The sequence below is a fragment of the Sminthopsis crassicaudata genome, chromosome 1 (assembly GCF_048593235.1).
Source record: "Sminthopsis crassicaudata isolate SCR6 chromosome 1, ASM4859323v1, whole genome shotgun sequence".
Classification (NCBI taxonomy): Eukaryota; Metazoa; Chordata; class Mammalia; order Dasyuromorphia; family Dasyuridae; genus Sminthopsis; species Sminthopsis crassicaudata.
Window position 1 is genome coordinate 351,631,754 of NC_133617.1, and position 16,011 is coordinate 351,647,764.

The 16,011-nt window shown below is 33.6% G+C and overlaps 1 protein-coding gene across 1 annotated transcript in view; it reads right to left on the minus strand.

The window, feature by feature from the left end:
• The window catches only part of PLEKHG4B (pleckstrin homology and RhoGEF domain containing G4B), a 202,267-nt gene that overhangs the window by 49,995 nt on the left and 136,261 nt on the right, over positions 1-16,011 (minus strand). Inside the window, 3 exon segments of the mRNA XM_074279211.1 lie at positions 4,751-4,849; positions 6,690-6,809; positions 10,727-10,813. Of these exon segments, the coding sequence (XP_074135312.1) occupies positions 4,751-4,849; positions 6,690-6,809; positions 10,727-10,813 (306 nt within the window).

The window sequence follows — 16,011 nt, forward strand, 5'->3', positions numbered from 1 at the left end:
GTGGAATTTATGAGATGATTGTTCTGTAGCTCACACATATACTTAGTATGGTGATGTAATGGTTCTCTAGTTCACACAAAATCAGTATGCTGTAATGATGTAATTATAATAAGGTATATAAGGGCTAAGAAGGACTGGAAGATAGACATTCTTTGACCAGCCTTGTGACGGCTCTCATGCCTCCTGCACTAAGATCAAGACTGGGCCAGAATATAGATTCTAGACTCTATTCTTGACCATGCTCATGGTGTCTATCCTGCTGAGACCAAGGCCTGTCCAAAAGACCTTCAGAAAGCTAGCCCATACATTATATTCCCCCATTAGGTTGTAAGATCTTCAAGGGGAAGAACTGTCTTTTGTCTCTTTTTATATCCCCTGCACTTAGTACAGTGCCTGATATTATAAGTACTCAATAAATGTTTATTGATAGATTGATTTTAATTTAAACAGAATCAGTCCAGTTAAAGAAATCCCACAATTACTCCACAGGAAGAATTGGCTTGTAATTGGAGCCTATTAATAATAAGGGGAATTGATGAATGTTAGACTCACAAATAAAAATAAAAATTTTAGGAAGTCTTTGTGGATCTTGAAAAGAAAAACAAAAAAATAGAATAGAAAGAATTGTCAATTGACTAATCAGGCTATTGATCATTGATACTTAATTTTTGTACTCTAGACCTTTTGTCATCCTTGAGAGTTTCCCATGTTTGGTTTTTTTGTAGCATTTTTATTGAAATGACAATTATCTACTATTTTATTTCTATAATTAATCTGTTACTAGCCATTAAATCATTGCGTTTAGAATTGAAATAGACCTCAAAAAAATCATCTGGTATATCCTCCTACATTTATTGTTGGAGCAACTAATGCCCATAGAATTGAAATTAACATATTGTCTCTGAGAAGATGACTCAAATTCTAGTCCTGCCACTGATTTATAATGTCTGTGAGACTTTGGGCAATTATTTAACTTTTCAGAGTGCTACACAACTAAGATTAAAAGTGGCAAAGAAGGTCCCTATCTGACTATTTTCTATATCAATGAAATCATGAATCTAGTTCCTATCAATGTGTCCACTATTATAAAAATAAAAACTCTAATCTCTATCGCACAATAATAAAAAAATAAAACCTGTAAGGAACTTGCTGTGAGAACTAGTAACTTATCATCCTAGAAAATTATTTAAACTTAAAATTTCTCTTCATACAATTTTTTTCTACAAAAAGTTTAAAATTAAATAGATTAAAAATACTTTCTGCTTCTGTTCCTGATACCGAACTTGATGATTAATTGTTTTATGCCTCATCTGGAAAAGGGACAAATAACCCTTGGAGGAAAGCAAAATAAAATGGATGCATAGATAAAATAATAAATAAATTGGTAACATATGCTATACATACCTAGTGAAACCAACTGATTGTGTCTGAATACAGATTAAAGGATACCTTTTTAAAAAAAACTTTATTTTTCTTGAAGGTGTTTTTTGGGGGGACATCTATGTTTTTTGCAAGATGAATTTTATAGAAATGTTTTGCATAATTTTATATGTGCCTTCTCCACAGGGAGGGAAAGAATCTGGAACTCAAGTTTTTAAAAATAAATGTAAAGTAATTGTTTTACATGTAACTGTGAAAAATAAAACATTAAAAGTTAATATATTTGATATTTTAGGGTTCGTAAGGAACTTTACATTTATTATCTTGCTTGATTTCACCACAAGCCTAGAAGGTAAGTACTATTATGATCCCATTTTATAAATGACGAAACTGAGGCAGAAAGCATGCCCAGGGTTATGCAACCAGTATCTGAGGCCAGATTTGAACTCAGGTCTTCCTGACCTCAAGTCCAATGTTCTTTCCATTATGCCAAAAAAGATATGAAAGTGCTGTGAGAAATACAGTTTTATATATAAATGAAAGTTAATAATAGGGGCAGCTAATGTATAATTCTAAACATATTTCTATATTTGACATGTTTTGAATTGATGCTGAGTGAAATAAACAGAACCAGCAGAATAATGAACACAGCAACACCAAGATTATGTGATGATCAACTGTGATGGACTTGGCTCTTTTCAACAATGAGGTGAATCAAGGCAATTTCAATAAACTTGTGATGGAAAGTGCCACCCATATCCAGAAAGAGAAGAATGGAGACTGAATGTGGATCAAAGCATAGTATTTTCTCCTTTTTGTTGTTAATTTGTTTGCTTGTTTTTTTCCCTTTCTTATGTTTTTTTTTTCCCTTTTGATCTGATTATTATTATTATTTTTTTTTTTTGCATAGCATGACAAATATGTTTAGAAAAATTGCACATGTTTAACCTATATCTGATTGTTTGCTGTCTTGGGGAGCAGAGAGGAGAAGGAGAAAAATTTGGAACATGAGGTTTTGCAAAAGTGAATGCTGAAAACTATCTTTGCAAGTATTTGGAAAAATAAAATACTATAATAATAGGGCAGCTAGGTATCAAGCAGTGAATAGAACACCAAACCTGAAATCAGCAGGACTTAAGTTCAAATCCAGCTTCAGACACTTGACCAGCTAAGTGATCCTGGGACAATCCCTTAACCCTAATTGTTTTGCAAAGGAAAAAAAAAAGCTAATAATAAAACCACAAAAATATAAAACTACTATGCACATAGATTAATATTTCATTTTCATCTTCGCATAGGGCTGACAAGGTAAGTTCAAGGGCAGAGGAGTAGCCACAGAATTTTCCTTTAGTCTCTTCACCTCTTTCTCTATTAGTAGGGACTAAGCCCTCCTTACCCTTTTGTCATTTTACCATAACTCTCCCAATCCAAGTCCTGCTCTTGTCAACCTTATTCCTTGTCCTTACTCATCAGAATTTCAGGGACCAATGCCAATGATAGCTTGATAGCCTATAATAGATTTCCACGGAAATACAGATGAATCTTTATTCAATACATTTTTTGCAGGCCTATTTTCAGCCTACATTTTTTTTTCTTTTAAAAAATTTTTGTTTTGTTTTAGGTAATTGGGGTAAAGTGACTTGCCCAGGTCACACAGCTAGTAAGTATTAAGTGTCTGAGGCTAGATTTGAACTCAGGTTCTCCTGACTCCATGGCCAGTGTGCCAGCCATCGAGCTGCTCCATCAGCCTACATTTGTGAGACATCATCTTTTCTTTCAGTATTAAAGAGAAGGAGAAAAAGGAAGACCTTTTTTATTATCTTCTTTGTTTTCAACAGCTTTTAGTTTTTCAAAATACATGCAAAAATAATTTTCAACATTTACCCTTGCAAAATATTGTGTTCTATATTTTTCTTCCTCCCTCTCCTCATTCCTCTTTCCCCAGAGAGCAAGTATTCTCTTCTTTGTTAATAAGATTTTTTGGGTGGTGAAAGAACCCAAGAAATCTTTATAAAGTTCTCAAAAGGATGATTCAGACCAGTTCCAATAGTTTAGTGATGAAGAGAGCCATCTATACCCAGAGAAAAGTCTGTGGGAACTGAATGTAGATCACAACATAGCATTTTCACTCTTTTTATTGTTGTTTGCTTGCATTTTATTTTGTTTCTCAGTTTTTTTTCTGGTTTGATTTGATTTTTCTTGTGCAGCAAGATAATTGTATAAATGTGTATGCATATACTGGATTTGACAAAAATTTCTACCATGTTTAACATATATATTGGACTACTTGCCTTCTAGGGAAGGGGGTGAGGGAGGGGGAGAAATTGGAACACAAGGTTTTGCAAGGGCTAATGTTGAAAAATTGTATATGTTTTGAAAAATAAAAAGCTTTAATAAAAAAAAAAAAAAAGTTCTCAAAGGGAAAATTTTTCCTCAGAGAGAAACACTGTTTAGAAGTGATAGGTAGTAGCAATAGGAGAATTGGCAGAACAAATCCTGCAGATTCAGGAGAAAGAGATGAGTGAAACCCTGCCTACTATGTTCCTACTAGGCAGTCTCTAGACAAAAGGCACTGTATTAGGCACTGTTCTGAAACTTATCTGTCTATCCTGTTCTGACCTGTTCCATTTTTCAAAATCCTCTGTTCCCCTTTCCCTGGTCCCTCCCCACATAGGGAATTTGTATTATTTATGTCTCTTAGTTAGTAACTTATATGATCACATGCCAAATGACTAATCAAAAACTTCTCATTAAGAAAAAAAATGATCTCTTTTGGAGGAGACATTCAAGTGATTTTTTTTTTAAAATTCACTTTACCTAAAACTTTTCTGGAAAAGATCTGTAGGGAAAGGTCAGTTCATTTTTAACATAAGACATAAACCAATATATAAACTGTTGTTGAGTTATTTTTAGTTGTGTCTGACTCTTCATGATCCCATCTGAAGTTTTTTTGATGGAGATATTGGAGGGGTTTGCCATTTCCTTCTTCAGCTCATTTTACTGATAAGAAAACTGAAGCAAACAGGGTTATATGACTTGTTCAGTCAGTGTCTGAGGGCAAATTTGAACTCAGAAAGATGAGTCTTCCTGAAATCAGGCCTAGTGCTGTACCTTAGCTGCCCAATATATACATAAGAAGATGATTAAAAGAAAAGGCAAGATAATAAAGGTGTTCAACTTAAGATTACTAAAAAATTTTGAACACAAGTGTCACAGGTAAGCAAGGAAACTGAAAATTGGACTTCCCAGTTTTGATAAATATTGGTTTCCAAAATTAGCTGTCTACTTAAAAACCTATACTTTCATAAATATCTCTTTGCTTTTTAGAACAAAAACCTTATCTTTCTAAATCAAATAAAAAACTACTTACTTGCACAGTACTTAGAGTCCTGTTTGTATTCAGGGAACAGACGGAATTCTGTAGAAAAGTAATGGCTTCTTTGCAGTTTGTAGCAAATGGTTCCAGTTTCTGCCATGTTTTGTGAGTTGAAAGAGACAGAAAGTCAGAGATGAGATTTCAAAGACCAGTCTGGGATTTTGTTTGTTGCCTTAAAGTGTTATTATTGGTTATAAAATCCAATTCAAATAAAATCATCTTGACAAATATTAAGTACTACCTGTCTGCAAGAACACTGTGCTAAACAGTGGAAGAGATAGAAAGTTTAAGTAGGACACATTCATGGAGTATAACTAGATAAGGTACCATGATCAACATTATGTAGTTTACAGGATAGGAAAGAGATAGACCACTTTTTAAATCTTTTTTTTTAGTGAATCTGTGATTTTATCAATATAGAATGTTCCTGATGGGGAATTTCCCCTACCATTATAGATTAGCACACTCCCACTAATTAATGGTGCTAGAATTACCTGAGGTACTCAAAGGTTAAATGATTTGGCCAGGGTCACACAGGTAGTATGTGTCAGAGGAAGACTTGAACTAAGTCTTCTTGACTCTGAGATCATTGCTACATCACATGTAATCACAGAATTTCAGGACTTCAGAGAATATCTAAGCTAAACCTGATGAAGAATTCCCTCCACATCATCTCCAAGTATTCATTCATCTTACAGTCAGTGAATCCTATGATGGGTTACTTATTCTCTCCTAAAATAGCAGGTTCCTTCTCTGAATATTATTAGGAAGATTTTCTTTACATTAGGTTTCAACCTATTTCTCTGTAGCTTTTATTCATTGGTCTTGGTCTTGTGGCCCTGTGGATCAGAGAATACCAGGCCCTCTTTTGACCTAAGGGATTCATCTTCCAATGCCATATGTTTTAGTGTTTTAATAAGGTCCATGGGGTTTTCTTGGCAAGGATACTGGAGCAGTTTGCCATTTCCTTCTCCATTGGATGCCTTTTGTTAGAACTCTTTATCATGACCTGTCTTGGATAAGCTTACATGGCATAGCTCATAATTTAATTAAGCTACACAAAGCTATCTGTCACAACAAAGCAGTGATCTTTCTATATGATGTCCGGTGATTACCAAAAGATGGTAATCATTCCCCTCTCCCCCTTAGGGTGATAGATGTGTGACTAGAGAAGAAGAGTTCTACGGGACAAAGATTGTAGAGAAACTAGAGGCTTAGTGTCTGATTCCCTCTGGGTAAAGTTACCTCTTCCTCCTATATTTTTTACAGGACTTTGACTATATATCTTTGCTTATTACATCCCACCCTCATTACAGTTAAGTCCCTATGATTTAAATGGGATAGAGAATTCCCAGATAGACTCCCTGACTACCAATTAAAGTTGGTACCTCTCTGCTATAAAACTAGAAATTATATATATATATGCATAAATATATATAAATTATATATATACATATATAAAAACATATATATTTGTAAACTATAAATTAGAGAATTATCTAGAGCACTGATAGGGCTAAATGATTCCTCCAGGGTCACATAGTTAGTATGTATCAAATTCATCTTAAATATGTCTTCCTTGCCCAGAGGTCATCTCTCTACATTGTGGTACTACTTCCATTCCAGCTTGTAGTATACTTATTTGAATGCATTATTATAACAAGAAGAATATTCTATAGAATACTCTATAAATTCACATTTACATATAAGTCTAAAGTTTGCAAAATATTTTCCTCACAATGTAAACTTCTTATTGGCCACCACATCTATATGTCTAGTACCTAACATATTGTTTGGTACATATTAAGCATTTAATAAATGATTGTTGTATGAATGAATAAACAACTCTATAAAATAATAGGTAGAAAAGCAGAACTATGTACAAATTCAGAAAAGGAAAACACAAAGGAAGAGAGCACTGAGCCTTATTTACCCTTCGGAAACGGATCCAGTCACCATGGTTGTAGGGAAAAGTTCCATCAAACTCTGCTGTCAGTTGTGTGCTGTCGATGAGCTTGTGCAGGGCCTTCAGGGAGGTCAGAACCTCACACTGCTGAGGAAAAGGAGTTTAAAGATTGCTGTTATTGACAGAAATCCAGTTGTTGGGGAAAAGAGAATCCTGCAAGAAATGTTTTGTTTTGTTTTTCCCTGCTTTCTCAAACACTCTAGAAAGTAAATAGGTTATACCCAAGAGGCCTGCTGGCACTTGGAAGTCTTAAGTTTGAGAAAATCCAGGCCTCAATTCTGTATTGTTTTATTGTGTGGTATTAATCATTCCATGCTCCTGTAAGGCCCAAGACTGACCAAATGCCTGCCCTGGCTTTGCTCTCACAGCTTGAGAATTAGTGGAGAATGTCACCTTAATGTACTGCTTCCTAATATTTGAATGCTTGAGGATTGAGGTTTGGGAAGCTTAGAAAAAAAATTTAAGGTTTTGTTTTCCTAGAAATAAAAGTAGAGTAAATCTTTGAATACAACAATGAAGAGAGAAAAGTGAATTTTATGGGGGAAGAATGAAGAAAAGAAATGGAGGAATGAAGGATATGAGAAAGGAAAGAGTGAAAGGAAAAAGGAAGCACTAAGAAAAGAGAATAGTAACGGGAGGGAAAGCAAAGGGATAGAGGAAGTGGTAAGAAAAAAAGAAAGGAAAAGAAAATGGCAATTGGAGCAAAGGAAGAAGGAAATACTCTAGAATAGAAAAAAAGTAAAGACAAGAGTGGAACAGATGAACAGGAAATGTCAAGGAAAGGAAGAGAAGAATAGAGAAAAAAGGGGGAAGGAACGAAGAGAATTACAAAGAAAAGAGAAAGAAAGAGAAAGCACAAAAGGAAAAGGAGAAGAATATAGAAGAGAAAAGGTTTTTCATAATACTGGATCTACTCTGGATGGAACTAGGTAGGGTGAATACTCCTCACTACTATTGCTGGGATACTTGGGAACATTTTGGTGGAATCTCCTCTCCAATTCAGTGGCAGAAGTTGAGAAAGGGAAGAAAGAAGGTGTGAAGAGAAGATATGGAGATCCAGTGTGGCCCAAGAAGAGATGAGAGGAAATGGAAGCCAAGAATTCTGAAGGACAGATTTTGTGGCTTTGATCCACCCTTTAACTACTACTCTCTTAATCTATTCCCTTCTAATCCCATCACTATATGGAGACAGCGAGGCAAGCATATTTACATTAGGATGTTTGTCCCTTCCCCACCCCCCCAATCACAACAGAGGTGTCAAAGGGGGAATGTTATACACTTGATGCACCATTATGGTCCATTGTTTCTTTTGGGGCTGATGAACTGTGGCTAAAATGTAGCACTTTTAGCAGCAACAATCTTTCATAACTAAACTGGGCACTAACTCTGACTATTGAACAGCTAGGTATGGAGCTACCAATTTTTTTATTTTATTTTATTTTATTTTTACTTAAATACCAACATATTCCAGCACATCCTAGATGGGAAAATCAACTGTAACAATAGGGAAGATATGCTATCATTCAACTTAGTATCAATTTTACTTTCCAGTTTTGTTTGTGCCATTTATGGTACAAACTTTGTTATAGCTGCATGATTATAAAAATAATCAATTAAATTTGGTGAAAAAAATCAGTCAAATAATTTTGCCATAATTAGGACTCGAAGTCTTTGGCTAGATTGCGGAAGAACAATAACAAGTTTAGTAGACCTTATTGAGAGTCCAGCCAAGGTATAATATTCTAGAGAGGAATAAAGGGAAATAAGTCCAAAAAGTACATCAGAAAAGAGATATCAAGCCAAGAAGAAAAGATAGATGATCTATATGTAGTTTCCCAAGGTCTAAACAGAATGTAAGATAGAAGCTGTCTATCTAAGGTAGGTAGATGATCCACTTAAAGGAAACTATTAGACGTCTAAGAGGGCATGCAATTGATATAGAGGGAAACAAAAATAGATAAAGACACAGACCCTGGAGAATATGACAGGAAATCCAACCACTGGAGAACTGGGATGCTAAGATCTAGATAATGATGAACAGCAAGACTAACCCGTGGTATTCTCATTGCAATCTCATATGACTTCTCACAAAGATTTCCTTATATGGTCCCTGTCTGGGGCAAGGCTTGGTTCTGAGTCTGGAGTAGAGCTAACCTTCTAAGTAGATGTTAATTTGGTCAAGTTTGTAAGGATATGGGGACTGTGAGTTACACAGACCTGGCATGTTGTGATACAGAACAGGGCTTCTTAAACTTTTCCCACTTGCCACCCCTTTTTACCAAGAAATTTTTGCACAATTCCAGGTATATAGGGATGTAAAAAAGATATGCAAATCAAACATTTACTGATGAATCAAAAAGAAATTTATTTTAAAACAATTCTTTAGTATACATGATTTTATTTATTAGTTTGCATACTAATGAGGTAGATATGCTTGTTTATTTTTACATAAAGAATTAAATCTTTGACAGAGTATTTGATACCTTTTACTGTTGCCAAAATTTTCACCCATGAGAGTTGCAACCCACAGTTTAAGACGCTTTGGCATAGAGTAAGACAGTCACTTGTTGATTGACAGAAATTTCCACTTTTCAAATAGTTTATTTGGTATGACATAACAAAGCCTTAAGCTAATTTCTAGTATTTGTCAAATTGTAACAATCAGGCTCTATATTTTAATAATTCAATGAATCAATTTAAAAAGGTACAATAGAATGCAAGTTCCCATACTTTTTTTTTGCTCCAACTAAATGTAAACTATAATTCAAAGATTTTGTTCCTTTCTATATTAACAATCAATAATTTGATTAAGAAACAAGAGGATTCGGGGACAGCAAGGTGGCGCAGTGGATAGAGCACCAGCCTTGAATTCAGGAGGACCTGAGTTCAAATCAGGTCTCAGACACTTAACACTTCCTAGCTGTGTGACCCTGGGCAAGTCACTTAACCCCAGTCTCAGGGAGAAAAAAAAAAAAGAAAGAAAAAAGAAAAAAAAAGAAACAATAGGATTCTTTTCACTAAGTTGAAGAATACATAAATCCTTTTACAATTTTCTTTCTAAATTGATCTGGATTTTAATTCAAAAAGGACAAAAGAAATCTAAGTTTAGTCTATTAAACCAAATGGGACAGTTTTGTTATGTTTGCTTCTCAAGTTTAAACTATCTATCTGTATTTTAATATACAATTTGTTTTTCTCCAACAAACTAAATCTGTCAAACTGAAGATTAAATGAATATCAATTCCTACTTTTTATCATCACAATTGAAAAATAACTTCAAGATTGTATTAATGGAAATAGATTATATACAAAAGACAGAAGATAAATTTATTTTGAGTAGAATTGGGTCCATTTCTCAATCAACAAACATTTATTAAGTGCCTACTATATGCTAGGCACTGTGCTAACTAAGCCTTGGGGGATACAAAAAAGATGCAAAAGATAGTTTCGCCCTCAAGAAGCTTACAACCCAAGAGGACAACAAGCAAACACATATACACAAAAGCTACACACAAAATGGAAAAAAAAAATTAAAAGAGGGAAAGCATTAGAATTAAGAGGGGTGTCTTTTCAAGAAACAAACAAAAAAACAACAACTAAGTTTCCAGAATTTTTTTTTTTTTACTATATATCTTATTTTTCTCAGCTCATACAAACACCTGAATAATACATATTATTTTGAATTTAGGTATAGTGTTAAAAATCTAAAACCATTTTTAAAATTTTACCTGAAATTATTTATACCTTCTGAATACAATTCTTCTTTTGCAACAACAACAACAAAATTCGGTTCTGCACATATATATTGTACCTAGGATATACTATAACATTTAATATGTATGGGAATGCCTGCCATCTAGGGGAGGGGGTGGAGGGAAGGAGGGGAAAAATTCGGAACAGAAGGGAGTACAAGGGATAATGTTGTAAAAAAAAAAATTACCTATGCATATACACTGTCAAAAAAAATGTTATAATTATAAAATTAATAAAAAAAATTTTTTTACCTGCAATGCTGTATCCTTGTCAGGCCTGAATGCTGATTCTTTATCCACCAGAAGCAGAATGCTGTGAATAGATTGAGGTGCGGAATTCTGGAATGAAAAAAGTAATGTTAATAATAATTTAAAAATTTCATTTAAAATTATATTTTTATTATCAATGAAATAATACTTGATACAAATTTTTCAGTATATAAAGAATAAAAAGGATTTTAATTTTTTATATGTATTATAAATATATATGTATATATATATTTTAAAGGCACATATTGAATTTACCATGTAATAAATATTACTTTAATTGATTGTGTCCCTTTCTGAATCTCTTTTTGGTTTCTCCTATGTATTTTTGTTTTATTAATCTTCTTTTATTTGTATCCTTAACACTTTCCATTAACTCTGCCCTCATCCTATCTCAACAGAATCCTCTAAATAAAAACAATCCACACCTAATCAATCCCCTCACTATAATAAATAATATGAAATATGAAATGATATAATAAATATATATTAATGTAATATATTAATATAATAAGCATAATCAAACACTTCAATACATTAGCAATGCTTGAAAATGCATGTCTCATTCTGCTTCTCTAGACATCACCTTTGTAGTAAAAAGTAGGAGGGACAAATCATCACCATCAATACTTCTTAAGTCATAACATTTTCTATTTTTTTTACATTTTAATTTCCCCTAGTTACATGTAAAAACAACATTTTTGATTATACATATACATTCATTTTTTTTTTTACATATTTCCTTATGAATTATGTTGGGAGAGAAAAATCAGAACAAAAGGGGAAAAAACCATGGGAGAAAAAAAGAACCCAAGGGGGGGAAAAAACATGAACGTAGCATGTGTTGATTTACATTCGGTCTCCACAGTTCTCTCTCTGGATAAGGATGGTGTTTATCATCCAAAGTTTATTGGGATGCCTTGGATCACTGAACTGCTGAGAAGAGCCAAGTCTGTCATAGTTGATCATTGCATGATCTTGCTATTACTGTACACAATATATTTCTGATTCTGCTTGTTTGCCTTTTCTATTTTTTTAATCTGAAAAATAAACTAAATGCAATTGCAATTGATTGACATTATCTATGAAAGGTAGAAATTTGCCCAGGCCATACATTTTCAAATTGAAGGAGAGATAGCGGGGTATAAAATGGAATAAATACTAGCCTCAGATTTGGGAGATTACCCCCAATCAAAGAATTTGATATTCTAAGGCTACCTTTGCTTATCACTAGTGTATGACCATAGTTGATCACTTGATTTCGCGAGACTATATTTTTCTTTTCTAAAAATTAAGAGGTTAGAAGACAATCTACAAAATTCCTTCTAGTTTTCAATGTTCTGTGATTCTATAATTTGCAGTTTCCTCATTCAACAAACATTTATTTTGTTAATCATTATATTTACCTTAATTAGATAAATACTTGCTCCTAAGAACACATTCATTACTGTTCATGTTTGAAGGAGAACAAAATGACATCATAATGTCAAGGTCAATGGTCAGTGTGTGCAACTGTGGCTGATTAGAACAATACTAGATTGGAAGACTCAACAAATTGGGCACAAATAGTCCGTGAATATCTGGGAGGGAGATGTTTCTATATTTGCATGCCTTACATTTCTTTTCAGCTACTGCATTTCTGCTTTGCTTATAGAGCACAGTGCTTCCTTGGATGTGGGAACAACATGCTGATGATTCTTTTTTACAATCGATTCCAAAGTTCTTTAGAAAGATCTTGAGAACATGCTTATATCATTTCTTCTGACTGCCAAGCGAGTGCCTGACCTCTGTAAAATAGTCTTTTCAAATACACATTTAACATTTGAACAATGTGACCAACCCATTGAATTTGGGCACTTTACAGTAGAATTTAAATGCTTGGCAATTCAGCTTGAAAAAGGACCTTAGTATCTTGCCAGCTGAATTGGTTCAATTTTCACCGATCCATCTTGATAAGGATGGCATGCTGGAGGGATGGGCTGAATACTTTTATCATTCTCTCAACATGATGATTATGAATCAATGTTGAGAACAATGAGGTTGAGCTTAATGCTTCTCTAGCCAAATTTCTACCTCAAGAAGAGGTTTTCAAAAGTCTGATGCCGATTCTATTCCAGCAGAGAACAAGCCAGAGGGTCTGCTTGTACAAAGGCTGATTGAAATCTCAAAAGGCTAGACTTTATTTCTTTATTTGCTTATATTTTTAAAAATAGTTTTATTGGTTTTTCTTTAGCAGTTGCTTCCTTACCCTCTTTTTTTTAGAATATTTTGATAGAGTTGCATGATTATATGATAGTATTTCATTCTTATAAAGTTTTTTCTATGAATTTTACTCCTATTCAACAGCATCTAGAGAATGAACCAGGCATTTTTGGCCTCTTAACATTTTGTTATATAATCCAATTCAATCAACATTTTGAGAGTTAAAAGTGCTTTATAAGTCCTTTGTGAGTGAAATTTTACCACTATGACTTATTAGCAGAAGGCAAGTACTTTGAGGGGAAAAACTGTTTCATTTTTTGTCTTCCCCAGTATCTGATAATTTTTGATACAAGGTGAGTGCTTAATAAATGTTTTTGACTGATTCTGTTTGTTGCATTCAAAATTCATAATAGAAGAAAGGTGAGCTACAGATAAAACTAATCCTTTAGGGTATATGATAGTCACTTTGTATGGTGAGTAGATAAAACACAGTAAAATTTTTAAAAGCATTGTATCTTATTCTTCCAGGATCTTTAACTTTTACAAACATCACCACTCAATATGGCAATGATTTTTGGTTGTTTTTTCAATTTTAACTTAAAAACTAGTTATCTTTCTTGTCAGGAAAATATGTAGGGTACACACTGAATAGGAATTAGAAATCAGTCAAAAATGGAATTAAGAGTGAAAACATATCCAGATCTTCAAATTTAATCCAACTACAATACTATCATGTCTCCCTAACTCCATCATTAGAAACTTCCTTCATTAGAAACAAACATTTCATTAGATGCTTTGCCAAAATCCATTCTGCTGCTTTTATGAGTTCTTGGTACAAGATTATGGTGTTTTTTTTCTTAAGATCAATACTTGTGACAACCTGAAAATATGCAACAGTTAATGCAGTTTGAATGCCAAATTTTAAAAAAGAAAAAAAAAACACATCAATATCAGCTTGATAACATTTGGATGTCCCTTTAGAAGTGATTACAAAATCCCTTAGAACATCCAGTTAAGACAGAACACTTGAGAAGTGATTGAATTCTATCACTCCCCCCACCCCATCATCAGTTTAACTTTTCTGAAAAAATGCTTGTCTCAGGGCAGCAGCTGTGCATTCAGGAAGAAAGGCTAAACAAATCCAAGGACCACATATGGCGACTGTTGCCAGCTGGAGGAAATTAGCTGTACATGACTCAGAATGAATATTAAGCAAAAGTAGTAATTTGCAGACACTTGGCTACTCAAATGAAAAATAATAAGTGATAAGGCAAATGGTATTGTGTCAAGTTAGCCCTATCTGCAAAGCATACAGACAAGCAATCAGGGGCTATATGCCAATTGACTAAAATCTGTCTGGGTTTGTAAGGCTAGATTAGAGAATATTATTTGAATTTTTTTTTCTTGTTTTCCTTTCTCTGTTCCTGACTACATGGATGATGATTTGGCTAATAGTTTCACTCTGGTATCTCCTTCAGTGCTTAGGGTCTTCATGTGCTGGAATAATCCTCCATCAGGATGGTACCCTTTTCCTATTTGTGAGTTATTCTTTGGATCTCCATTTTGAGCAGAATTCCAGGCTGTCAGCTTCCCTTCTCTTCCTGCTTCTGTTCCTGACTTCCTACTTCTCAGGCTTCTCCACCAAATCCCAGGACTAACATCCTTAGTCATTCCCTGATTTTCAGTTCTTTATAATGTGTTATTTTCCACAACTAGAATATAAGCATCTTGAGAGCATGTGGCTATTTTTATTTTTGCTTATATTTGCTATCTTCAGCACTTAACACAGTGTCTGGAACATAATAAATGCTTTATAAATGTTTGATTATTAACAAATGTGAACATTTTAATAAATAAAAAAAACAAGAGTATTGAATATGTAAGAAAATGTGAACCTTTGTTACAATTTTTTCAAGCATATATTATTATTTAATCTGAAAGCAACAAAATTAACTTATTTTTCTGTCTCCTGTGAGTTTCCTTCTTTTTTGTATATTTTAAAGTATTTCATTGAAGTACTTTGCTTTTCAAAAAAAATTTCTATTGCAATTCATGCTCCTTCCCACCAATTAGAAGACTCTATGAAACAAATAGGTGTAATCAAATAAAACAAATAAACACACTTGTTATGTCCAAAAATGTGTGCTTCATTCTGCACGTCTATCCTATCACTTCTTTGCTAATAGGTGGGAGACACATTTCATCATTAGTCTTCTGATGATGAAGATCATGGCAGTGATCAAAGTTTTGAAGACTTTAAAAGTTCTTTTCTTTTACATTATTATTTATTCACTGTGTGAATTATTCTCTTGGTCTTTCTCACTTAACTAGGCATCAGATCACAAGAGTATTTTCAGGCCAGTTTCTCTGAATCAGTCATTCATTATTTCTAAATCAATGCTCCATTAAATTCTTATACCAGATTTGTTCAGGCAGTCTTTATTTGATGGGCAGTCACTTTGTTTCTAGTTCTTTGATACAACAAAAAGGCATCAAATAAATAAATAAAGGATCTTAATAGATCCTTTGCCTCTGTCTTTGATCACTCTGTTATAGGTAGTAGTACCCTATGATTAGATAGCATGCACAATTCAGGAATTTTTTAATAGCTCCACATTGCTTTCTAGAAGCAAAGATTCTAATAATAAATATTTAAAAGTTTATTAATGTCATTGAGGAAGGATTGTGCCATGATGAGTGGCAAACAGGGTAGAATTTGAACAAGAATTTCACTAGATGGGGACAGATTGAGATCTACATTTCATTGAGAAACATCCCAGTTGAGGAGATAACAGGTCTACTTACATATTCAGACAGTTTCAGCTCTATTTTAGTGTATCTTCCTTGCAGATTCAAAAAGAACAAATTGTTTCTTTTGTGTTTTTGCAACCTTGGTATCTAGCAATATGCTTTGAATAAAGCAGTGTTTTAATTAGATGCTTATTGAATGAAAATAGAGAAATAATTGCTAATTGAAAGATGTTTAGCAGAACCTTTCAGGGGATGTGAATGGAGGAATTGGCAGAATTGATTTTATTATCATGTGCCCCACAGCTACCAGAAATGTC